Below are 26,884 nucleotides of genomic sequence, written 5' to 3'. Positions count from 1 at the left end.
TCTTGCAGAGGGCTCATTGAAAAGAAGAATTACATGAAAGATAAAACACTTTATCGCCAGTGAAAGACTAGACAATGTACGTCGAGAAATTGGGAAGATGGCAGAAACAATGAATATTAAGTGCCTAAGAATCTAAAGCTGCTAACTAAATTGAAACTGTATATCCTGAGGGGGCAAGGTTTCCAAATTGCTAATTACTGCCTCTGAAAGGGGGCTGTTTCTGATATGTTTGCTTGTGAAAGGCTGCCGCTTAATGAAGCAGTGCCTCAAGTTTTTTTTTTCTTCTTTTTTTTAATATTCCCACTCTCTGGCTTTCAGGGCTCTCTCCTGGACCTTCCTCCCAGGCCAGAACAATGGCGGGCCCAGGAGCCCAGCTTCCCCACAGGCCCCGGTGAGAGGAGGCCGGGGGCTGGGTACAGAGGGAGCCGCTCGGCATGCTGAAATATGGAGGCGACAGATAAGGTGGCAGCAGCACAGAGAGGCCCTCTCCCATGGGCCCAAGGGGAAATTTGCAGTTATTAAGAGGAAGATGAGAGAGATTAAATGGCTTTTGTACTCATTTTCACAGACTTTTCTTTTTTTATTATTTGGGCTGCCTTCATCTGAGAGATGAAAAAAGTGGTAAATTACTTTTTTTTTTTTTTTTGCTTCATTCAGCAACACACTGGCTTTGAGAGACAGTTCATTACTGAGAGTTGTCACACATCATGAAACACTTATTAGTTCACTATTGTTTTAAAAGGTGTGGATGTAATGGAATTACTGTAATCTTACTATCTACAACTACAGTAATTACAAACTTAACATGGTTTTGGATTTTGTTTGAAGAAATTAACTAAATGTTAACATACATGTAGATTTAAAACAAGTCTTAAGCAACATGGTGTACTGATTTTATGATACTAATTTATCTTCGTATTACGCTGCATTAACTTATAAGGTGTATTGTAAGTTGCTTAATCTGACAATGTAATGCAATCCAACACAATATCATTAATAATTACTAGTATTATTATTTGTTTATTGCTTTTGCTACTGCTATTATTGCAGGACAATGGGAGCATGAGATGAGTGCAGCCATATATCCACAACACAGTGAGTAATAATGCTATAAATCATATCATATTGCATTAGACACAAAGTTTTAAAAGTAAGGATACTTAACTAACTCTAAAATGGTACACTATTTTTCAGTCTGGCTTGTCTCTCAGCTCGGTGAGTACTGATGAACTGGGAAAAAATCATTTTAAAACTGACTAGTGGTTGAAGGACTTCTTGGATTTGACAGGGAAAAGAGCTGCATCAGTCCTCCAAGACTCTGAGGACTTGGGACATCATAAGATTTTACTTAATCGTCATTCTAAAACACTCTGTTGTTCTCCTGTGTGTATTAATATATGTAGAATTAATGGGGTTTTGTTTTATTTAATTGATCTACTCATAATTCTCCTCTGCTTTTGTTGGTGTTGTATGTTCATGAACTATGTGACTTTAGGTTTGATACTGAACAGTGTTGTTTTTTGGCTTCTTAAATGATTAAAATTAACTGTTAAGTTGACTTAACACAACACATTTAAATTTTATAAAGTTAGGACGTAGTTAGAAAACACTATTTATTGCATGGTTATTGTGATGTATTCAATTAGGTTTTACATATGTTGATTTGTATTGTAGCAATATATACATTTTGTATAGAAGTAAACTATTTTTTTTAATTTTCTGTATCTATTAATTGGCATGCATTCTTGTTCCTCTCCAAAACCTGGTGCCAACATTACCCCTAATACAACTGCTGTCATTTCACCCTGTGCCATCACTTTTATCAGATTTCTGTCTTGCTCCATCTGAAGACTTTCCACAACTTTCTACAAGAAATAAAACGAAACATAACAGCAACAGAATTATCACACAGGGACATTATAGGAAAACTACAGTAATACAACTAATTAAATAAATGTAATGAGGATGAGTGGTGAAGTTAACGGTGTTATCTGCAGCATAGCAGGCTGAGTGTGGGTCCTTATCTGCATGGACATCGTGGTGCTGTGGCGAGCTGCCTGGGAGTCGCAGCAAGGCGGAGTCACCTGATTGGCTGGTCAGCAGGGCGGAAGTGCGTGTGCTCTCCCAGCTGTGCTGCTGAAAACAAAACAAGACAAGCCGCGACTGGTGAGTGCAGAAACACAGTGGGTTATTGTCTGTTGTTGTATAACGTTATGGTAGCTGCTGTGTATACCGTATATATGACACAGTGTAAAACGCTGTTAAACGGTGTGTGTCGCTGATTGTTAACAGTGGACAGAGGTGTGTGTGTATGTTGAGGCTGCCCTTGTGCTGAGCTCACGTGTGAGTTGTTATGTAACACAGTCTGCACTGAGCATGCAGGCAGATCAGCTGCCTCTGCCATTGTTTCGGTGTACTGATGTTGTACAGCCTTCCAGCTGCTTTCCTAGCTGGTTATGAAGATGCTGTGAGTGTTTTCGTAGCTGCTGACGATGTTCAAACGCAGCAGTAATGTTTTACACCGTTGCAGTCACACAATCTACAAATCTATGCTGCTACGTGAAGGAAAAGGCAGCTTTGTAATATTTTATTACGCAAAGGAAAAAAAAGCTGGTGTAGATCTTCTGAATTTCCTTTTATCTTGAGGGCTGGCCAACGTGACTAATGCTGCATTCACAGTGAGGAGGAAATGTGTCAACTCTCCAATACAACAACAAATTTCTGTAGAGAGATTCTTGCTCAATGGACCATTTTACATTTGACCATTATACAATTTTACTGTACAGAGAGAGGTCCATTGTAGAAGAAGTAGAGATAACCTCAGCAGACCCAGTGCAAAGCAGATAGGTATGCTTTAAGTAAGAGGTATAGCATTATTTTTTTTTGCCTCTTCTATCGCTATTACTGATCTACCAACAGTTTGGTCCCAGAGAAGTTTTTTAAAAGGATGCTACAGTGTCCTGTGTTCATATGTGCTGCTCAGCAATCATGGAACCAGAGAACCCAAATTTGCTTAAGCTGCCTCAACAACCACTCAACCGAGTGCAATAGCCAGAAACAACAGGGCTGGCTAATATGGATAAAATTTGATTTTATATAGTGATAATAATATATATCATGCTAGTGTACATCTGGAATCTCAATATTGAGGAACCCTGTGTAGGTAAAATAACTACATGGTAATGGCACCTTTTGACCAATCCAGAAAATAAAGAACCATAAAGACCAAGGTAATTTATCAGCTCATTGCCAAAAATCCTGCAAATCTGTTATTTCCATCAGGCAGTTCTACTTTATACCTACTGCTGTTTATTTAGATGTACTATTATCCACAGTGTTAACTCTTTGTCATTACACCACTAAAGTTTCTTTTCTTGTGTGTTCAGCACCATGATGGATGAGCTGGTGCAGGACCTGGTGTCTGCACTGGAGCAGACCTCAGAGCAGAGTAAGCTCGGGGAGCTGTGGGAGGAAATGGTCTTGAATCCACTGCAGCAGCGCCGTCAGATCCGACGACGCAGGGTCCGCAAGCGCTGCCGCGAGTCCTCCCTCTACCCGACGGAGCACAGACGTTGTTGGATCGAGGCCTCGGAGTCCAGCTTGGACGAGGCGAGACAACACAGGGAGAACTCCTCCTCGACCATCACGGCTTCTGTGGCCAACTGCAGTGATTCTGACGACCTGACTTCAACCAGCCAGTGGCACTCCATCGTGAGAGGCCCGGCCAGGACGAGGCAGCCCTCGTGGCCAGAGTCTGACTCCTTCACAGAGAATAACCCAGGACGACCGCTCAGGAGGCGAAGGAAGGTCAAACGTATGACTTCAGGGGTCACAGTCAGCCTGCAGCAGAAGTTAAATGTTTCTGGTGTGGATGGGAAACAGAGGTACAGGCCACCTAGGATGCAGCAACTGTCAGGATCGAAGAAGAGGTCTGGTGGTTGGATGGGAGCAGACAGACAGACTGAGGGAACCAGGCTGATGGGAAAGAAACGCTGGAAGAGGAAGATGGCCAAGGAGCACAGAGATGGTGCCGATGAGAACATGTCTGAGGGGTAATGTTGGATTCAAGGAAGGATATTTGCATTTTCTTCTTGATTTTTTCTTTATATTAGAGTGAAACCTAACCCTTTAATTCTTCACAATAATGGTACACAGTTAGGTCTCCATCTGGCTTCCATTTAGGTCCATTATTTGTGAAAAATTAGCATTTCCAGCTTTCAAAACCTTTTATTTAACTTACAGTTTTGCAACAAGCCAAATGTTAACCCTGTCATTGTTTAAAGAGTCAAGATTAAAGCCATACCGAAAAAGGAGCTCAAAACTCTAAAAGCCCTTTTTACCCTTTAAATGGAAAGTTACTAAGGCAGTTAAACCCATAACATAAAAGTCATGGGCATAACTACTATCAGACAGAAGCAATTAAACAAGGCGACATTTAAGATGATCTATACTGCCTGTCTTCATCGAGCCAGTTGTCAATATTCAGCATGTCCTCAACTAAACCAAAAAAATGTATCACAATCATGCCACTCCACTTTAAAGTATTGAGTTGACATTAAAAATGAATGATAGAGTCTCTTCATCCTCATCTCCTATAGCTGAAATGATCACCAGGGAGGGATCTTTGATAGTTATGCCTCCGGGCATCTGCCAGCTCATTATTTCCTTTCGAGAAATATTGTCACAAATAAATAAGTGACTTGGTGTGGTATTGATTTGTTTTGAAATGAATTCCTGTCTTGGGCTGGGTAATTAAAGCTGTGCCTGTCCTAGTGTCCCAGAGTGCACCCTCTTGTGTGCACTCTGGGACACTAGGACAGGCACAGCAGCGGAGAGGTACATTAGATTACTACAATGAAGTGAATATAGACTAAATTGTGACATAATGACAGTGACAGTGAACTACTGTAACCTCAGCGCCCTCATTCACTCGCTCACTACTTCCTATATTTTCGGATAGTTATGAAACCTTTTCAATTTGTACCATCACTAACAATCCACAATTTTTAAATCTATAAAGTGTGACGCATTGCATTGTGTGACGTTTAGCACTATACAACTCTGCTGTAATTAAATAGATTTACTTGTGCTTTAGAACAGTTTTTATTCTTTACTCTCTTCAGTCTACTTTATAATTCACATTTAAGAGGGGAACACTGTATTTTATCCCCCTTCACTACATTAATCTGACAGTTGTAGTAACAAGTAGAATTGCAGATTGAGATTTACATACAGAACATGTGGCCAGCTAATAAGAAATGATCACATTGTTATATATTAAACTACCCAACATTATATAAAGTTAAAATTTTCTCCACCTTCACCAGATAAAACTTCAGAAGAACATTAGAACCATGGACACTACTTTTTTGTTCCATTGTGGAAAGTAGTACATAAATTTTACGCTCAGAATTTAGGTGGACACTCAAATATAGTGCGCTGTATAGAAATTGGGACTCCTTGGTTTGGTCAAGGTAAAACTCACCAAAAATCCCCTTGATGGGACAAAAGGAAGAGCCATCAGGAGGAGAGAGATTTGTTTAATTTTTGGATTTTGTGAATGATCATCCTTATTAATATTAATGAATAGCTGAGTAACTTGTTTTTCACAATATATAAATGGTGTTTCGTATTAAATGCTTCACATAATGGTGGCCAGTGCTGGTCAGTTGTATCTTACTTTAGTGTTTTTTTAAGCACCAGAGTTCCTGTCCCTGAAGTCCTGCCATGCTCTTGCACAGCGTTATTTCCTTGGTGATCTCATTATCTGTCGATCATATAGAAAATGTGAGAAGAAGACGTTTAAGGTAACTGGTAATGGGACAGACAGAAGGCTTTACATCCTCTGGTTTCATTTGTGCTGACCTCCCTAGCCCCTAAACGGTACTTGTTTTCTTACTTTATGGAAAAATCAATAGCCGTTCTGACAGAAAACAGCTCCGGAGAAGAAATAAATGGGAACACCATGGCATGCTGTCAATCATTTCTCACTTACACAACGCCAACGCTCTTGATTGCTGATCAGTAGACTGCCACACAGTACTGAGGGCTCAACAATCTAATGGTTAAGCCCTGGCGGAGGCAAAGGATATGAACAAATGGCAGCAGTGATGAGGGGCTGACAGTGGTACAACAGCAATATTTATACTCAGAGAGTGTACGGTCCATTTGATGTCAGACACAGATGCCATTGTTGAAATGTCTTTTGAAGCGCTCAGATTTTCTTTGGTCTCCATTCATTCCATTAACCTTTTTCATATGGAGTGTCTGGTCTCTTAAAACGTGCCTCTCCTCAAGGTCACTCCTCTTATGTGCATACTGAGTGGAGCTTTGCCTTCAGCCACCCAAGTGCGAGGAGAGCAGATGTTGGCAGCACCAGTTGGGCTCCACATCCTTGATTAGACCCTGGCCCAGCCTGCTGGCAGTGAGGCCACCTGGCACCCCGGCTGGCCCCGGCAAGCAGGCCTCACCTGTGGGTAGACGCTGTCCCGCGCCTGGCCTCCGTCTCCAGCTGTGCGCTTCTTACTGGTGATGTTGATTTCAGCTCTGCCACCAGGAAAAACAAAGCCACTGTGTCCCCTTTTCTCACACTCGCGCTTTATCATATAGCTATAATTTGTATTTTGAAAACTCTACGAGGAGTTTTTGGGAAAGCAGTGCAGCATTTGCTGAAGTTAATTTTCATAAATCTCTGAGACTAATCCAATTACTGCAGCTCAGGGAGGGTGGGATAACCTTATAATCAGACACCCATGGAAGAGAGCATGGATTTGGGCTGGGGCGGCTTGTTTGAAGAGCCCACAGATCCATTGTTATCAGCGCTTTGCCCCCCTTCGTCTCTGCCTCTTCTTTATTCCTCTGCAGAATGAGCCCAGGCTCAATAAATGGCAGCTAGCCTGTAATCTCTGTGCAAACTGGTCTGCCTCTCCCAGGAGCTGAGGATTATATCCTAATGATTAGTGCTCATCTGGATACTGTGTTTTGCTTCACCTCTTTGGCTTGTATGGAGACAATAGGGTCATGCCGGGAGTTAAGTTCAGCCCTAAAATGCTGGAATGCAGTTTTTGTTTTTGCCCTTGCTTTTGTTTCACCATGGACATATGGTATTCTATCTAATTAAGACTCATTTGTTTTTATGGCACCTAATCCTCAATAGAATATCTTACTTAACGACTGAGGAAGTGCTATTTTGTGCAGACTTTGCTCACTGCGTTTGGTGAGCTCCCATCAAACACCGCAATGATATCTTTTGTCTTAAACCTCTATGTGAAACAAAGACTAAGTTTGCCCGAAATGTTTGTCAACTTTTCTTGACAAAGGTCACTGCTGAAGAGAGAGGAGATGTTTCTTTTGGTCCCAAGAAAAATGGGGGTCTCAATTATTCATGGCATTAATTAGGCAGTACTTAATGGAAACGGTCTCACATCGGCCCTGTGCTGCTCCAAGCGACATCACATTACACCTTTAATACAGATAAATACTTAATGGGTGTCTCTAATTAATTGTTTATACCTGTGATTCTTTTTCAAACTTTGCACAGAACCCTTCCAATAAGAAGCAAACACATCTTTGTGCTTAGGAAATGGTGGAAGATGCTGTGCTGCTGGTAGTTAATCATCACAGGTTCCTAATTTCAGAGAGGAAGGTTGTGGAATGAAGCATAAAACCAAAATGATAGTTATTGCTTATTGAAGAGCTTGTGGCTGTGTCCTCTACTGATGTTGGAGTGTTGTGTGCTCCAGATGCCAACCGATGTGTCCAGAGGTGGGGTACAGCTGAGGAGAGGCCTGGGGACCAGTCTGGAGAGAGGGGGCTAAGGGAGTGGGACGGGGGTGGAGGGATGGTCTAGGATCTCTTGGCTAGGCCAGGCATCTTCCAGATTCCCTGGAGAGGCCTGCTCCCTCTCACATCTGCTTCTCATGGATGTGAGGGGAGATGATGCAGGACCATCTGGCTAGGGAGGCGCGCAGGCTGGACGGACGTTTTTCTGATCCTGCCGTCACTGGCAGCCGTCTGCAATATGGCAAAGCACCGTATCAGCGCATATCTGACCCTCCAGCTTTGTCCTATGAGCAAGGTCAGCGACGATGAACAGAGAGCAAAATGCAAGGCAGTTAAGAGCATTAAGCTCTCTCTCTTTCATAAAGTAGTTTGAACATAAGTTAGCTTCATTTAAAGGACAGAGATGTTACAGCTCTCAACACTCAATGACTTCTGTAACCACAGCTGTACTCATTTCCTACACAGAACAAAAACCTTAACAATTCAGGTCACAAATAAATAAATACACAAGAGGACTGCAGCTTCAGCTGCAGCAACACTAGCTACCTGGGTAACACTGGCACATTTACAGTAAATGTTGATAAATGTGCATCTTCCTTCAATAAAGAAAATGAAATGAAATAGAGTTGCATTTTTAAAAAAGGCTCAGTGAGTTCCCAAAACAGCTGGGCACTGTAGTTTTTCACAAATGTTAACCCAACAGGAATAACTAGTGCTCTTGTTGAGGACTATTTTCACTTGCGGATTAATACACATTAGCAAGTGTTCATGGTTGCAGTACAACATATATAGACTTGACTCAAAATGAAGTGATGAAGGACTTAAGTGCATGGATGTGACTTTAAGCAAGCTGGAATTTAGAAACGTGTTTTAGGAAATATAAATATATTTATTATCACTTACTATAAATACACATGCTTGTTACTTTTCTTTGAAGTAGGCAATAACAGCAGTGTGACATCTTGGTATAAAAAGAAACCCTTTTTCAAGTTCTTGTCACTCTATCTTCATCACTTCCACCCTTCCCCTGACTGCCCCCATGACCTTGGAGTGTCTGGAGGTCCCAGTCCAAGGTGGCTGAGGTGTGAGAAAGGCAGAGAAATCCAGGGTGGTCTGTGTGAGTGGGGGGTGGGGGCACAGAGGGTGTGGAGGTGGAGTGTAACCGGGTTTGCCTGGGGATGGAGCAAGCTAGGCAATAAGAAGTGGCAGCCCACACAGCAGATGTTGGCCAGTTGTTGTGTGGAAGCGGCACGTCTGTGGGTCGCTCTGTGTGTGGGGCACACCCAGAGGGAGGGGCGGGTAGGGGGAATGTGTTTCGCTCTCCTGTCATCCTCCACAACGCAGGCCAGATTAGATTGGAGCTGACAGCGGAGGATATTCAATTAGATTGTGCATGTCACTCAGTGGCTTCGATCAGAGTCTCTCCTCGTGCCTTTGTGTTTGCTATCGCAACAAGGGAGAACACAGCACGCTCTGTCTTTTTGTGTCATTTCCATTTATGTCGACCTCTAGCTCCGGACTTCTTCATTATTTCCATTATTGAATGCTACATGTTAAATATTGACATTACAGGGGCATGTAAATTTTTGATTTACATTGTTCACTTTTCAGATGCTATAACATTGTCTGACCTAAAGAACCCATCAGGTTTGAGATGACAAATCAAAACAGAGTTCCTCATCCTCAGATGTCATTGATATTAAAGAAACAGGTCATTCACATGTGATGTTTTTCCTTTTTTCTCTGCAGGGAAACCAGCAGTACATGCAGCAGTGACCCTGGCCTTTTCACCAATGATGAAGGAAGACAAGGTATTAAAAAAAAACAAATACTCAAAAAGTACAGTGCAGCAGCTTCATCACTTATTGTAATTAAAACTTGTAGTTAAACAGCTTGGATTGGATTTGGAGTATGTTGAGCTCACGGATGAAACATTTTTTATTATTCGAAAGAAAGATGAGGAGCTGTCAGATTTGGACAATACCCTCCTCGGCTCTGAGGGAATGCTGGGGCTAGACAGGGAGGTTTCGATACAATGGGCTGGTTGCTGGGCACCCAGGCGACTCTAATAAGACGTTGTCATGTCGTGTTAATGAGCGCTGAAGCCTTTGCTAATCTCATTAGCCGTGGCGGGGCCAGGCGGCCTCTGATTTAACAGTTGTCACTACACCTTGACTGTGAGAGGCATGGTTCCTGCGTGCGCTTTGCTGACTGACAGGTTTGAGAAGAGCTAGCTGTCCTCAAACAACGCTGTGGTTAGAAGTGCACCTACTTGATTTTTGGGCATAGCAATTTTAACCAAGGTGGTGCTTTTGACTTCAGCATTTCAACGAAGGCTGCGATGGTACTACTAAGGTAAATTGGTGTGTGTATGGTGGCACTGCAGATTTAAGTGGAGCTTAGAGTGGGTTTGGTGTAGTACTATAACACATTGGAAATTTTAGAAAAGTAGGTTGGGTAAAAATTTGATAGAAACATGCAGCGGTGACACGCTAACCCATGCAACATCTTCCCTGCCTCTGTGTATAGGCGATGACGAACAGAGTGACTGGTTCTTTGAAGGGGACTGTGGAGCTGGGGCAGGCGTGGCCAGCTTGTTGCCCAACTGGGACTCGGACAACCAGCTTTCCCTCGAGGATAACCGCCCATCGCCCACCTTCCTGCAGCCTGCACGACCCTCTCGGAGAGGTAATAGAGGATCATTTTGTCTTTTAGACACAAATTCCTCTGGAACACACGATAGTCTTGGAAGGACTCTGCCTATTTTTTATCCTGTAGAATGAGAACAAACCGCCTGCCTTTCTTAACTGTATTGGCTTCCAGTATGCTACAACTGTGCTTGGCTATAAACCATTCAGATACTCCGCAGTGCAGTGTATTCTGTATTGGATATTACTTAAATGCCATGAGCCACCCTGACCTGGTCAGGTCAACTGGCACTGGTCTTCTCAGTGTCCCCAGGGTCAAATAAAGCCAGAGGGTCAGTCTGCTGTTTTTAAAATGTTTAATTTCTTATTAGTTAAATGTTTTCTTGTGTGCCTTACAGTATATACAGGTAATTATCTTTGCCTTGCCTTGTCTATTTTCCTGATTCTTTTCTGATGATTTTGCAACACAGGAAAATAAATCTGCTCATTTTTTCCGTTGCAGGGTATCATTCACGTCTTAAACGACTGCCTGGCTCTGCTGCCTGCTGCATCAGGAAGGATAGGAGGAGGATTCCCAGCAAGGTTAAAGCAAACATAAGTAGACTTGCAGTTGTTGAAACATTCTTATGTTTGTTTCTTACTGTGTGTCTGCTTTATGTTGAACAGGGCAACAGCATGCCAGTGTTTGTAGAGAGACTGAGACATTTCTCCCAAGATCCTTACCAGAGAGAGTAAGATACATTATACTGTTTCAATCCCTTAAAAACAACAACATTACAAGTGGTATTAAGTCCATCTGTTTCCATCATTGTTTTGTGTCCAATAATTATGCTTTTAACATTTCCCTTTAGCTTTTGGCTGCCTTCTGTTGGAAAACGAGACCGAAGCCAGGTATGTAACAATACGAGTTTTTTCCAAGTCTCATTATCTTTTTGACCCCAGTTTGTTCAGACTATAATGGTAAAATTTCAAAATCTAAATGTTATTGATACTCTCCAATTTCCAGTTGAATCCTTTGTGCCCATTACCCGTGTGTCCTATTGACATGGTGTCAGAGAGCTCCCATCTCAGATGTTCCTCCTCAATCTGCAGAAACAGGTAGTTGATGCCATGTTAAATAAAGCAGCCTCTCAAGGGCCTATTGGAGACACCAGTCTTTTCAATCAAAACTCAATATATTGATAGACAAGTCTGTGGCCAAGTCACTTAAATGAATCAGTTGCAGAGCATAGGTCACTCTTAACAAAAGTAATCTATGTTGAACTGTCTGTGTGTGGGCAGATTCATTCAGTGGGTTGTGATTGATGGCTCCAAATCTTCTTCATCCCCGTTGAAATGGGAATAGACTGTAAAGGACAGGAACACACACCTTAATGTGTGTTTGAGTGACTTTACAGGAGATAATTGTCAGCTGTTTTTCTGTGTAAATTAGTGAATTCAGGGCATGTTTTAAGGCTGAAATATTCTTATTGCAAATACACCAGAGAAAGATTTAATCTTAATTAATACTCAATGCATGTTCTTTGCAGTGGTATAATACACATATATGCATGTTTTATATATTATATGTGCTGTGCATGTTTCACTTTGTCTGCCAAACAAATGCACAGATTGATACTCTACATACTGACATACTTATGTTTGGTGTCACTAAAAACTCTAACAAGAGGGAATGGTAGAGCAAATGAAAATCCATTGTATTTGACCATGTTGAACAGCATCCAGTAATAATGTATCATTTTCTGTAGCTGACTTTTGAAACATGTCATCCGTACAGAGGCCCATGGGTCTCCAGTGTTGGTGTTAATGGCAATCCTGGCCCCAAGTCTTGGCTGAAGTTACAATAGACTGTTACAATTGGATGCACCAACTCCAAGTCAACGGTTTTCAAGGTCACAGTTCCCAAACAGAGAAATACTATGTGTTGACATAGTTATAATGCAGATTCAAATCCCCGCATTTTTGGGTCTGCACAAAAACAATAAAAAAAAGGCTTTATCCAAAAGATGTTTGTCAAAGCATCACATCGCTCCCAGTCATCCCTGAAACTGTTGGATCTGCATGGGGGACTATTGAGGAGCTGAGCAGCCCCTTTGGCCTCGAGACTGTGGGACTCCTCATTGTATTGTTTCCACTCTGCCTATTTATGGTGCATTCTTAATTTTTGTTTCACACACACCCTTTTTCCTCCCCTCTCTCTTGGGTTATTTCACAGAGCGCTCCAGCACTCCTTGATGAGGGGCAAAAACACGACTGCTATGAAAAGCCCCCGACTTCTTAGGGCTTTCTTTTCTAAACTGGCCCTTTCTTCTCCACCTGAAAGGTTCCTTCAGATTCCAGTTTGAGGCATTGTGAATACTAATTTCTCTCTATTAAAAAGCCCTCATATCCCTGCCATGCTCTCATTTGAATGGCGGACTCAGGGGAGACCTCTTAATTCCTTTATAGTGGGATTCAAGACCCTTCACTTCAAAAAGTATAAATCATACTCCCAAATGAATGAGGGAGAGAGGGGGGATTGACGAGAGGGGCTTCTGATGTGTCCCGTTGGACGGCACGAGCTGAATCTATCTCCCAAAGCTGCTCAAATCCACTCTCCAGTGAGATGGCTGCTCTGTCCTTACGACCCAGCTCCACACACACAGCACCCATTTACTTCCTCTAACTTCCTCTGAAACACACTCACACACACACACACACCAGATGATTAGAAATACTTTTTTGCATGACAATGAGAAATGCTACAGCTGCTCCTACCTGCTCTTAACAAACTTTTCAATGTCCGCTCTTGATTTTTCTCTTCACTACATTTTCATTTCTCTTAAACATCTCGCCCGCGTGATCGATTTCTAAGCACCAAACTCCTGTACATCTGACTTTTCTTTGTTTCCAAACACCCTTGAGAGAAAAGTGTTTTCTCTGTGGGTTGAGTGTAAACATTAATCTCACACTGCAGCCAGGTTGAAATGATACTGTATTAATAAAAGCTGTCATCTCCTGTTTGGAGAGCGCTTGACGGCGACAATCAGAGATTTGATGTTAAGTTGATAAAGGCTGTGCAAGGTTGCATGCTGTTTATCCTGGTATCGGCGCAATGCTTTGTGGGATTTGGCGGTAATGCTCGGGGATGGCGGCCACGTTAAAATGCATAACTGCCTCCCACCTGAGCCGGGCAGCAGCAGCTTTTATCTATTGACTTATTTATTTCTAAATGACACTTGTGCTGTGAGATAAATCATAGTCTTACGCCACTCCCTTCCCAGTTTTCATTTTAATTGTGAGATCTCGGTGTCAGCAGTTAGTATATTGGTGTGAGTGGCCTATTGATTATTGATTTGGAGCTATCGATTATGTTCCCTGGAGACCCTAATCCTTTCTGATTCATTTGAATACCTCTATTAATCTTGAGATCCTGCTCACACCTGAAGCACCATGTACCCTAATGAAAATAGATAGCCATTTTGTAACTGCAGCTCCTCACTCCTCTTTTGATTTATTATTTTTAATTGATATATTTGCTTTTGGATGTGGGCGCCAAAATTACAATTGACCCTGTGTCAGTGTTGTTTTACTTTGTACCCTAAGGGACGGTGCTGCATTTAAAAGTGTCTCATATGACCTGAAAAAATCCATCTTGGAGACTTTTTCCTCAGTGTCCTTGTGTCTTTGATAGAATTCAGTTGTTGTTACCCATCTTCATCATATATTACTTGTTTTTTCATTGCTCATTGCCTCTAAGTCAGTCTTTGTTTTCTCATCACAGTTTCTGTATATTTAGGGACAAAACAACAGGCCAACATCTGTCAAGCTGTTAAAGCTGATGAAGTAACAGATGTTAAATAATAAAAACAGAGTTGTGTGTTTTTTTTACCACTTCTTTCAGTTTTACACAGAGCCACGTAACATGCTTATAAAAAGCCTTTGGGTTCTGCTCTGAGATGAATGGTGGTGTTTTGTCTTGGTTAATGAGCCAGCTGATGGTATTCTCATGTTTGATTAGCATTGTGCTGAGTGTCTCAGTGGGCTCCCGTCGGCCCCCAGGAGCTCTCAGCGGCAGGGGAGGACCCCTCGCCTCCCCTCCAGGCCCACCGGGGAGCCCCCGGAGTGCCTCCGCCTCGGTGTAATGAGTGAGGAGATGGAGGGATGGACCTCCACACATTAAGACCAAATGCATCAGGGTATTACTTTTAATACCGCAGGCGTGCCTCGTGAAATAATGCGACGTTTAAACGTGGATCGATTTTGGAATTAAAAAGTTAGTTTGCAAAGATTTACTGTGGGGAGTTCAATGCCTGAGCTCTTTATCAGGGGCGCAAATGGCTGGTTATGTGCTGTCCGACAGAGGTACGATTGAGGGATCGATAGGCACGTGATTTACTAACTGGAGTACAGCTAATCAATAAGTATAAAAGTAAATGAAATATGCATTACTGGGATTTTATTAGAGAGGGGTAGCAGGGAGAGAATAACGGTCAGGCCATTTATTTTTATATCTATTGATTATACAACATAGAGACTTCGCTCAAAGCGTGCCCTGCACAGCTCTCGACACCCCATGCCTGCTCACCCGTCATGTGATTTATGGGTGTTGAGGTCATGGAACATGCTGCCTGTTAAAAGGCTGCCCTGACGGGGCCTTATTGTAGCATGTGCCTGTTAGGGCTGTGAGCTTTATGTAGCCAGCCGTCTGAGATGAGCCATGCTGGTTAACAAGGAGCTTTCTTCTGTATGGTTCTCTGTTGTTTTGCAGTCTGTCATCAGTTTATTTTTACAGGTTATGTTATTAGCATCTTGAAACAGCATGCCATATTGTTCTTAAAATCCTCTTTGAGATGCAGGATGGTTGTTTATAACATGATTTTAACTTAAATCTTTTGGTCTGTCGCTGTGTCTTAGCTCTTTTTCTCTCTTTCACTCCTCCCATACACAAACATACACACTGCACAGGATCACGTCCCCCACCCCCACCCCCACCTACCTAACTGATGGAACGGACCTTGACCTTAACTTTACATCTCTGAAGTCAGGGCTATTATGCTGGTGGGGGGGGGGCTTTTCCTATTTCAGGGCTCCTGACATATGACACAGGAGGCATAGAGCAGGTGTAATTTGTTTATGTGAACTCTGCAATGACTCAGCCACATGCACCCCAGCACCTCTCCTCATTAAATATTCTCTGTGTTGAAAACATGGATTAATGAAGAAAAATTAAGATAGAAAAAAAAGCCACTGTACGGAGGCTGCACGTAAACTGCCGTGTTTGCAAATGTGCAACGCTTGCATGTATTGATTCTATGAAATGATACTTTTTTATATGTATATCTGTGTGTTGAGGGAGGAAGCTACTTCATCATATTTGTGTGTAACGTTTGCTCGGGCCTGTCTGTGTGTGTCCCTCCCAGGCAGACTAATGCCACCCCAGCGCTGTCGTGCACAGGAGACTTCAGGAGGAGTAGGGAAACAGACACTGTGTCCATCACAACATCAGGTAACACCCTCCACACATACTGATGAAACGTGCAGATTTAAAATATCACATATCTTACAGATAGAGCTGCAGGCATGGGCAGAAATATGTGTCACTAGAAACTGAACTTGAATCATTTATATTAGAATTTGATATGAAAAGCCCAACTTGAATGCTTTACATTTCTCACTCTCAAAGACCAGATGTGTGTCACAGTAAAGAAACTGAATTGTGAGAACTGAATGTGGAAGTATAGAGAGCTAAATTTTCAGGGTTAAATGCAATTTCAGAGCAAATGAATTTCATAGTACTACATTCAGTTTAAAGTTTATTGCATTTCAGTTCCAAACTAATAATTCAGTTTCAAATCATGCTATTCAAATTCAGTTTCTTAAAGCAAATATAATATTTTTAGCCATTATTAGCAGAATGGCTCCAAGGTCCACCATTTTAGTCCAGACTGAAATAACTCAACAATTTCTGGATGGATTTCCATAAATATTTGTTCATACATTCTCGGTGCCCAGAGGATGAACCCTAATGACTTTGATGATCCCCTGACTTTTCCTCCATAACTTAACTTTATGGTCAAATTCCTATGAATGACATTCCCATCAGACTCAACTGTACTTAGTGTTTAGTGCTACAGAAAATGTATGCCAGCATGCTAAACTAAGATGGTGAACATGGTAAACATTGCACCTGCCTAGCAGGCTTGACATGTTAGCGTTGGTATTGAGCATGTTCCTAAATACAGCCTCACAGAGCTTAGCTAGCAGAGCTAGCACAGCTGTAGGCTCTTAGTCTTTTCGATACATTTTTCTAATTCCACCAAAATGACTAAATGTAAAATATTTGTTAACAGCAGAGGGAAGTGTACAGTTAGATGGTAGCTGTGTTACGTTTGGGGCTTTCTGTTTTAAGTGTGATGTGGAATTCACCCTGTTAGATGTGGCATCAAGGAGCAGCCGTTGTGTGTGTTTGGACCAGTGGAGCTGCCTTTTTTCATTAGACTGATGGCTTGGGGCCTTGTGTCTTTGCTGGATTGAAATCTGAATTGGTTTGTCCACCTTTTCTTCTGCATCCCTTCTCCATGCTTCACTCCTGCAGCTGCTGTTTGTCATTTAAATAACAAATGCTGGTGGTTCCCTGATTTAGTGATGGGTGCAGGCTTCTGATGTATATTAATATTGCCTCACAGTGCACTGTACCGGGGTCCATCATTCATTTGGATAAAAGAGGTGGAATTTAAAAACAGCCAATGCTTTACTTGGATACAGATTGCATCCATTTATTGCACTGAGTGATGGAATGGCCGCTTATTCTGTCCTTCACCTACACAGCGCTGAACCACCTCCCATAAAAGTAAAAAAGGATCCACCCCTGACCCTTAAGGACCCTTCATATTCAACATGCGGAACGAGGGGCATCCCTCAGTTTCTCGACAGTTAACAGATCCACTGTGTTGTAAGGGACGGAGGGAGGGGGAAATACATGTTTTAAATCTTAAACAAACTGATTGTTTTCTACAGATAAAATCAGTTATCTGTGCAATAACAGCAAACGGCAAATTAGGCAGTGATAACTGTACTGTTAGAAATACTGTATATTTTAATGTTTTTCCACTAGATATGCTGTTATTTGCTGTTAAGACATTTTCTTGTGTGTTTAGGAATAAGTGACTACAAGATGATCTGTTTCCTAAATTGCATTGAAGGATAGTCCCTGATTGGCACATCCCCCCTCAGCCCTGTTCAGAGTGTTTTCCTGCTTCTTGAGTCTAGTGCCCCCTGTCCACCATGATTTATCATGCATCCCATGTCGTCCAATGTCAGTTTCTGCAGCTGCAACTGCTCTATATAAATCTTTACTTTGGCAGCCTGCTGCACCATGTCTCTCCTCAGTAATCTCACCACTGCCAGGAGATGCACATTCACCCTGACAAGCTTTCACACTCTCTGTGTACAAATTTTGGTTTGTTGCCATTCTGACATAAATGTGTACAGAGACAAAATCAGATTCAGTGATTTGTTGAGTGGAGTTGTTTTCTGGTAAACATCTTGTTTGCATGGAAAGATTGTTTACTGCATTTAGTAGAGGGGACGGCGTGGCTCCCGGCTTCGCTCTTAGTGAACACGACAGCCGAGTCTTTGTTTGAGTTGGCCAGAGGAAGTGGATTGTTGTGTGTGTTAGTGGTTGATTTGAAACTCTGTAATCAGGAGTGAAAATGGTCTGCGGCTAGGAGGTGTCTTCCAGGGCTCCGTGGGGAATTACTGAGGCGGTACCCAGCTGTTGCTTTGTCTTCTTTCTTTACCCTTTTAACACTTCCACGGCAGTGCTGAAGCTGGTTGTGAAAAAAAAAGAAAAAACACAACAACTTATCAAGCCAGGTATCTGTTTGGATTAGATGACCACTCCATTTCTCAGCCTTAAATTGGCCATTTTCTACTTTTCTCACCACCATCAATCCAGAAATCCAACTCAATCCAACAAGTCCCTTCTTGATCTAGAACAAAGCCAGCTCTCTGTTTTATCTTATACAATAACACATATTATTTTTTATCTTTAATCACATAAGGTGGGTTTATTTTGCTTGTCCATAGTTTGTGATCAATAAATGAATTATAGATAATATCACATGTTGCCCAGTGATCAGGAATGACAATGAATACATTCTGTTGCACTCCACAATTTTGGGAGAATTATTTGTAAGGGAGAGATGAATCAGTAAGTGTAAAGATCCTGATGGATTTTAATAGCCCTGGCTGGTCTCACACAGGCTAATTAATTATTGCCATTTTAACCCTCCCCTGCTGTCTCCCATGATGCCCTTCATCTTTATCTCAATGAAGGGATGATGGTAATAAACCCAAACTTGAACTTATTTAGTATGCAACATTTCAGGAAGGAGTTTGGAGTAAATAAGTAGGGTTGAGTCCGGTTTTGATTAACCTCATCAGACTGTGTGTTATCTCAGTGTGCTGGTAAGCCACACGAGGGTGCCCATGTGGAGGCCAGCCCTCGGTCAGCCCTGCCGCTTCCCTTCTCCCCCCTCTGTCTTCATGTGTCTCCTTGCCCGCGCAAGATGGCTGCGTGACAGATCACCTGCGTCGGAGGCCCGCCGTGTTCCTGCCCGGCGGTCCGGCCCCCTCTCATTAATGCCCAGGTTGGTGCGAGGGCCGTATGGCAGCACAAGACAAATAACGCTACCACTCAGCCATCACTTCTGCTGACAGAAATGCAGCCCACCGCACTATTTCGCCCTCTCCGGCTCCACTCCGCACCCTGCTCGCGTCCTTCAAAACCCCCCCCCATCTCCTCCGTCTCCACCTGCACCTGCCTGCACTGCTCCACCAAACTTTCCTGGTGTTTTTTTTTCTTTGCTGTTGCTGGAGGCTTAGATTAACACTGAAACCCACCCGAGTTGATGTAGTGTGGCCACAAACCTGCTGGCTTTGTAACCACTCTAATTGTTTTCTCTTTGGTTCTTTCTTTGTGGAAACAGATTTGTTTTTAGCAGCTCAGTCTGTCAGGTGCTTCTTGACTCACTTGTGTGCAAACCTGTCTCACCGGGAGGTCTGATTTGAATGTCCTGTTTTTTCAATTGTGAAAAGAGTGGTGTGTGTGTGTGTGTGTGTCCATGAGAGTGAGAAGGAGAGAGAGAGAGAGCAGGAGAGAGAAACACAAAGGCTAATCATTAAAGAGCTATTCAGCCCTGTTCATTTAAGTGTGGGAATCAGCAGGCCCATTACTGTCAATGTGTAATTAGCTGATTAATAAACAGGGGGAATGGGAGTGCTCCAGGAAGGCCTGTAATGATTGTTTTTAGAGAGCATCACATGAGAGCTTATTAAGATGGTAAGATGGTTCCATTCAATCTCCCATTATCACCCACAACAAATACATGTACTGTAATTCTGCCATTGACAGAAAACCATTTCATTATAATATCTTTATTGACCTTGATGTAAAACCAGTTGAGTGTAGGTGGAGGAACTCTGGCCTTTGAATTTATTTATAATATATAGTATTTATTTTTTATTGAAGAAGATAAATTATTCACGTTCATCATTTTAAATGATCTTATACACATTGATATACAAAGATAATATAATTTTACCTACAACTTACATACAGTCAGTGTTGTCCACTAAGTCCATTTACTCCCATACTGTACTTAAGTACAATTTTGAGGTACTTATATGGAGCGTTTCCATTTTCTGGTTCTTTATATTTCAACGTACAACATACTTCTACATTTTTCTGACAGCTATAGTTCCCAGCAACTTTTCAAATGTTAATCTTTTTTTTTTTTTAACCATCTGTTATTTAAAAAAGATTAGGATGTTATATATTTGTGTAGCAAACCTTTTTTGTGTCGTAGTCATCATCTCAGGACCCCTAAGGTTTATCTTGTGACCGTTTGGAGGGAGTTGGGAACCAGTGGAACTAGGCTGCTAAACTTTATATAAAGTAGTTAATAGTTAGTAGTGCTAACAATCTAATAATGTTGTAATACTATATCAGTGACAGGGACCATGTTACAGCAGATGTACTGATACTTTGGAAACGTTAAGCGCACAATACGATCATACTTTTATCAAAGTACGGTTTTAATGCCTGACTTTTGCCTCTGTTCTTTTTACATAGTTTTATTGAACTTTTACATACAGACATACGGCCATTAGCAGGAATAATCAGACTCCCTTCTTTCTTTCTATCCTTAAATTAGTGCAGCCTTCACTTATTTTGTAGAATTTAAAATATTAAGTTAATTTAAATGAGTCACAATGTCACTTCAAAATGTGTATAAACAACTTATCCTGTTTGTGACCTTGGCCTGGGATACAGGCTGGGAGTATACGGTGTGCTCTGTGCATGTTAACACACTCCCAAAGTAAATGTTCCCAGCCATTTCTTTGTATCTGTCAAATATGAAAACCCCAGAATTTTGATCCAGGCCTTTGACTATGTTTAACTCGAGTGTTTGGGTTGAACCTCAGCAACGGTTAGTCATCGTTCCCTCAAGAAATATTAATCAATTATCTTGCCCGCCGGATCAGTTTGGGGAAGAAGTCATCTGGAAAGAGGCACAAGCAGATATAATGGGAAGGAGCAAAAGCACATGCCAGTGAATGCTGTAATGCCTAATCCTTTGAGACAGCCCAGAGCCACAATGTCACTTCTAGTTCCCTTGTCCTCTGCACTGGGACTGCCTCGCAAATGTCTTGTGTGACCGCCACTAACTTTTTTGGGGGGCGAGGAGGGGTGGGGGGTGGGCGATCAGGAAAGATTTATTTATCAACGTGAAGCAGGAAAAGCAGGAAAGCACGTTAGGGAGCACAATTGTTTTAGAGTTCCTCTTTCTTCTACGAAAATTGGCCCCATTTCTCTTTCAGATATTTCCCTTCACTCTCTCACAGAGACAAAAGGTGAGTGAGATCAAGAGAAAGAGAGGCTCTTTAAAAAGGAAGGTAGTCAGTGAATTGTGAACACGTGATGAATGGAGTTAAAAACATACAGCTTCTTACAGCATAACCAGAGGAGGGGGAAGTTAAACCATAGGAGCAGCACAGATTGGCCTTTTAATAACCATGTCCACAAGTCATATGGGGCCAAATTGGATTTGGCTCACTTGACCAAAACCTCATTAATATTTAACCTATTAGAAGAGGATTGCTTCAAAGTTTTACTTCAATATACCTAAAAGAGGGAGAGATCCCTGAGTCGTGGACTAAATTTAATTTTTATTTGAGAGGCAATCCATTGTAATGGTGAAGAAAAATGTGATTTATGTGAATATCTTTTACTTTGTCTGTTCTTTTTGTTGTGGTACACATCCAGAATATGATATGTGCTTCCTCTTTTCTCTGCAGCTAGCAACCCATCTCATAAGGATCACCAGAAAGAAGAGGCACAGGGAGCCAGTAACACCTCAAGCCTAGAGGCTGTGGGGGCAGCAAGTGCAGCAGGTTCACAGCCCTAGAGTTTATCTGTCCTCCAGGGGGACCATGAGGACACCTGGACACCAGACAAGCGCTCAAGCTTGGAAGAACATGACAAAAGGAAGTTTTTTGTGCCTGAGAATGAAAAGGCTCCAACTCCTCTTGCTGTACAAACTTTGCGAAAGAGAAAAACTACAAAGCACATCATTACTCCTCAAATCAGCATGTTACGGCTAGATCCAGTCTTTCCAGGTAGTATATTAAGTATGACAAATGTTAATGCAATCAAGCCTTGTTAAGCCCTCCGTCATCTCCTCAAGAAAGACGGCAGCTTCAAGAGGCCCCTCGTTTTAATCCAGACTCAGCGGCTCCTCTTGTTTCCACACACAGTCTCCAGGCCACCTGCCACCACACAATCCAACAATTACGTCCACTCTAGTAATGTAGCGTTTGTCAGCGGGAACACTGGGAGGATTTTTCAGGTGAGACTGGGTGGCCAGAGGTGGTGGTGGTGGTGGTGGGGTCTGCTCTGCTTTATGGCATTCAACAATGGCTGTGCAGCAGCAGCACGTAGCCAGCTCTGAGACAGGAGCGCTACCACATGCTGCCACCAGGTTCAGAGAGGCGACCACCGGTAGAGAGCCACACAAAGTACAGGCCTCCTATTAGCATGGATTTGAAAAGCTACTGTTTGTACAAAGGTGCTCATTAGCACAACACAGAGGGAATGTAGTCGCGGTCCTCGGAGGGCCGCCTCTGTTCTCTCCAGCTTACCTTCCATATTCAAATTTGCCCCCCAACGTATTTAAGTTCAAGGCTGGCTGCAAAATCTGTTTGAACAGCCTGTTTTTCAGCGGTGGTGGATACGTCGCTTTTGGAGCTGTGCAGAGAGTGGATGAGAGCCAGCAGAGAGGGGTTGGAGGAGCACTTGGAGTCAGGAGAGGAGAGTCGTACACGCTATTTTCACCTACCCTTGGGGTATACATTTCCCTGGCTCCCTCAGCATCAGATGCATTAAAAGATCAATGGCAGCATACAGTGAGATCAAACACAACAGTTCTCGCCAAGCTGGTAAACAAGCAGTGTTTTCAGAAAAGTGCATTTTTATGAAGGAGTCAAGTGATGTACATTCTGCTTGACACAAACCATATAACTGATAACTATTGTAGTCTTTAAAACATGGACAAAGCTCTAAGTCCTCTCTACTGTAGAGTCTTGAAAAGATATTTAACAATAAAACCAGAGCAGAAACAGCGAGAGTGAATTTGGTTGTGAGCTAAAGTTTTTTAAAAAATGGGGTGTATTTAAAACCCTCCTGTCATGAAAAGGAACAGGCATGCACTTCCTATAATGATTACAAGATATCTTTTTAGTGAAATGAACTGCATAATCATCAGCCGCATATCGCATGTCTTTTCAGACACTTTAAAGCCTTATTTAAGAGAAGAATCGCATTTAGTAGAATGAGATTTGCCAATTAACGTGAGTTATACGTCTGCAATAATCCGTCTGAGGTGGTTTTATGTGATCATGTTGGCCGGGGATGACATTTATAAATGCTGTGTGTGCACACTCGTCTAAATGGATGCCTCACACAAGACATCCTGCCACGGGAATCAGTCAAAGTGTTGAGGCAGAGAGCACCCCCCCCCCGGCACACACACACACACACACACACACACACACACACACATACCCCTCCACCCACCCCTCCAGCTTCTGCTGCTGCAGCTTGACCAGGGAGTCCAGCAGCAGCACTGTGGGCTCTTCCTACACTGCGAACACATGCCTGATTGATAGGAACAGCACAGGTTGAGGTTCCCAATTAGAAAAAAAAAGAAGTTGTTGATAAATACATTGATGGCTTTTTTTAAGACATATGCCTGTGAACACGTTGACAAGTATTGACTGTGTAGTGTTTTAAGGAGAGCTTCTCGCTGTAGCCTTATCTGTCAGTCTGTGTTTCGGTGCCAAGGCATTGACAGGGGAGGAAGACGCATCAGTTCAGATACAGTTCCATTAGTAGCAGGAGGGAGGTTGGGACATCTCACCTGCCTCTCTGGTAATTAACAGTCACCATAATGACACCTCAGCCAGACCGTAGAATTTCCAGTGGCCAGGAAGTAGGGGAATGGCTTCCGTGCAGCCAGTCAATTGCCCTGTTACAGTTAAGGAATCCAGCAGGCTGGTACCACTCATATTTCATCCCAGGTAAAGATTACCTGTCAGGCCCATGGGAGATGTATTGATCTGTTTTCCTTTTTCCGCCAGCAATCACCTGACAAAGGCACCTAGGAGGCGAGTGAATGAGTGATGCCTGGTCTGTCTGCTCCAGCGTGGTGGCTTCTAGTGTCCACTGATGGGTGGAGAGGTGATGAGGAAGAGGAGAGATAATGCAGTCATAAACTCTGTTTGAACCTCCTCTGTATGCATGCAGGGCAGCCCCCTTTGTGCCCCCCCAGGGTCACAGGTCACCAGGGACCCCCCCCCCCCCCCTTTTTGGGCTCCTTTCTTGTCAACGGCGTTTGTTCTTGCTATGTAGTGTGTAGTGATGACAGAAACACATGCAAAATAGGCTCTCTGGTTCCTGCTGACAAATGCATGTTGCAAGTCACCATAGTTCAACTCACTTTGGGTTTCAAAAGTGATCCGGTTTGATCTGGGCACTCTCTCACAATGAAATCCAACCTTGTGCGGTCTCAGGGTTTCCTGCGACTGTCGGTGTGGCAGTGATCAATATATCTGACATTATCTCATGTTTTCTTGGCAGCTAAAAGTATTTATATATTTGCCTTGTTCAATGGAATGTTAAGAGTTTATATTATCCATGAAGCCATGCATTTAAAGTGATTGCACTGTGTAAAATGTGTAGTATTTATGATGTGATGCATAATTATAGGTCCATTAATTGAGGATTTAGGTCTGAGGACATTAAATTCATTTTCATGATAGATAGTACAGTAGATATGTCTCTCTAATTTTTTACCATCATATTTTTTAATTTCATTTACAAGGATTTAAATATATCTCCCTGATATCAGGGCTCTTAGGCAGCTATCCACATTTGATATGTGGTACAAACAGCATCTTATCTCATAGGCTGTTATCTTCATATTTAATAGCAGTGGAGGCATGCCTAATTGCTTTGCAAATGATCTAAAGAGGATTACTCCTCCCTTAGAAAGCCTGCACGCTGTCACTAGATGTTAGAGAGACATTACAATAGTAAAATTCAATCAAACCTGCAGTGCAGCACTTATGCCGTAGCTGTTTTCCATGACAGTCACTCAGTGTTATGTCAAAATAATTGTCAGTATGAGGTGGATACTCTGCTTTTAAATAAACGGTATGAACATGATTATGGACTAATATGGATAAGAATCTGTTTTAAACGTAATTTGTGTATTTTCATAATGATACAACTTGAATTTTCAAGGATTTAATGTCTTCATGTCAAACAGTAGGTGATGTTATATTCATTCCTCCATGCCATGAGTATTTAAAAAACAAACAAAAAAAAAAAAAACTACAGTATCTGTTGGTTTCAAATGCTGAATTTGTGTGCAATAAATGAATTTTGGCAGTCATGAAATGCATATGAGAGAGACTTTAATGGTTCTATTTCTCTATGTCTCTATCTATGTTATTTGATAGTGTTACTGGAGTGCCTGAAAGTATTTTTATTCAAAACCAGTTTTCTCTTGCGCTGGTATCAATATTAGTGAAACAATTGTTGATTAATTAATTATTTGATCGACAAAATTAATCATCAGATAGTGGTGGGCTGTCAGGGCCAGCAAGGCCTTCTCTGCTGAACCCTAAACACTGTCACAACCACTGAATTACTTTTGCATACATATATATATGTGTGTGTTTTTTTCCATCGATATTATATGTATTAAATTGTCCCTATTGGTCTATTCCCTTCATCTCATAGCTTTCCTCTTCGTTTGCACTATACACTCTGTTTGTATTAGAGCTTTTATCCAATCAGATTTCACCACTGTGTTGCCAAGTTAATAGCAATCTGCCTTGAGGCCTTCAGAATCAACAGTGTAGGCCCATGTAATTTTAAATAAATGGCAATGAAACTGTTGACTCGAGGATTCTTTAGCCAATCAGATTTCGAGTTGGCGAGTTCAGGGGCCATTTAGCAGGCCAAACCATGACGTCGACATTGTCCTGTCATTTGATTGGATGGTCAGAGAGCGTACTTGTCCAGTGCTAGCAAGCCACATCTGTAGCTATTAGCACAAGCTAAAACACGTTAGTATAAATTTAATGGCTGTTTTTTTCAACCCACAATTGCTAAAAGAGGAGGACGAGTTCAATGACTTTGTTGTAGAGCTTATCTGTACGTCTCAGTTCCAACAGTAAGTCCTTTTCTATCGTCATGGAGGCTGATGCTGAAAGTCGAGTCTGCCCTGTCTATTTCTCGTTTAAGTTTTACTTCGCTTTAGGGCTGAGAATGTCCACTCAGCAGAAACAGTATTTTGATTTGTCTACAAAGAATCAGCAGCTTCGGTGAGTAAAATGCATTTTACCTATATTTTATTGTTGTTGTTGTTGTTGTTGTTTTGATGCTTCTGGTGGAGATGATGTGTGGAGCAGCTGTGTGGCGGCAGTATTGGAGACCCAATGAATTGTGTTAATTGGGTTTTTATAGCGTTGCTTTTGTAATGTCGTTTATTCTGGCTACACGGCATGCAAGTTTTGTTATACTGCGTTTCTGTATGTTGTTGATGGTTTCTATAGCCGTGATATTATAATGACGGTATGGGGGGGTCATCAGCGAATGTCTAGGTGTGAAATGCACGGCCCGCCACTGCTGATATCAGAGTAGCTGTCAAAATAAGCAGTCATCAAGAGTCACGCTAATAGACAGCGATGCTAGTTGCTCTGAGGTTGTGCTTAAATGCTAATATCCGCATGCTAACGTTCTTAGAATGACAATGTTAACGTGCTGATGTTTAGCACGCTAACCGTGTTAGCTAACCGGCTAATTAGCTAGTTAGCTTTAAAATGTGTTTTTCTGCTTTGTA

At 42.1% G+C, this 26,884-nt stretch overlaps 1 protein-coding gene across 3 annotated transcripts; it reads left to right on the top strand.

The window, feature by feature from the left end:
* Window positions 1-323: 323 nt before the first annotated feature.
* Window positions 324-25,438, top strand: LOC108892506 (G patch domain-containing protein 2-like). Of its 3 annotated transcripts, XR_001962474.2 has the most exons (15): window positions 324-621; window positions 1,051-1,095; window positions 1,195-1,215; window positions 1,998-2,166; window positions 3,387-4,052; window positions 9,532-9,593; window positions 10,312-10,470; window positions 10,933-11,012; window positions 11,097-11,161; window positions 11,282-11,321; window positions 11,437-11,528; window positions 15,833-15,918; window positions 21,297-21,329; window positions 21,774-22,094; window positions 24,114-25,438. XR_001962474.2 is itself a non-coding variant. In XM_018690088.2 (14 exons), exons 5-14 carry the CDS (start codon window positions 3,391-3,393, stop codon window positions 21,881-21,883), a joined length of 1,389 nt encoding a protein of 462 aa, XP_018545604.1. In that variant the 5' UTR covers window positions 324-621; window positions 1,051-1,095; window positions 1,195-1,215; window positions 1,998-2,166; window positions 3,387-3,390; the 3' UTR covers window positions 21,884-25,438. The 3 variants fall into 3 exon arrangements, 2 of the variants coding, with proteins under 2 accessions (XP_018545604.1, XP_018545605.1); XM_018690088.2 differs by having other exon boundaries at window positions 21,774-25,438; XM_018690089.2 differs by lacking the exon at window positions 21,297-21,329 and having other exon boundaries at window positions 327-621; window positions 21,774-25,438.
* Window positions 25,439-26,884: the final 1,446 nt, after the last annotated feature.

Source organism: Lates calcarifer, linkage group LG19 (assembly GCF_001640805.2).
Source record: "Lates calcarifer isolate ASB-BC8 linkage group LG19, TLL_Latcal_v3, whole genome shotgun sequence".
Taxonomy (NCBI): Eukaryota; Metazoa; Chordata; class Actinopteri; family Centropomidae; genus Lates; species Lates calcarifer.
The sequence above is the reverse complement of the archived record's forward strand: the minus strand, read 5'-3'. Positions and strand labels throughout refer to the sequence as shown.

Coding starts and splice junctions, on each gene's coding strand:
- LOC108892506 (XM_018690088.2), top strand. CDS start 3,391: ATGATGGATGAGCTGGTGCAGGACCTGGTGTCTGCACTGGAGCAGACC. Junction 11,322..11,436: donor GAAAACGAGACCGAAGCCAG/GTATGTAACAAT, acceptor TCCAATTTCCAG/TTGAATCCTTTGTGCCCATT. Junction 21,330..21,773: donor CTCTCTCACAGAGACAAAAG/GTGAGTGAGATC, acceptor TTTTCTCTGCAG/CTAGCAACCCATCTCATAAG.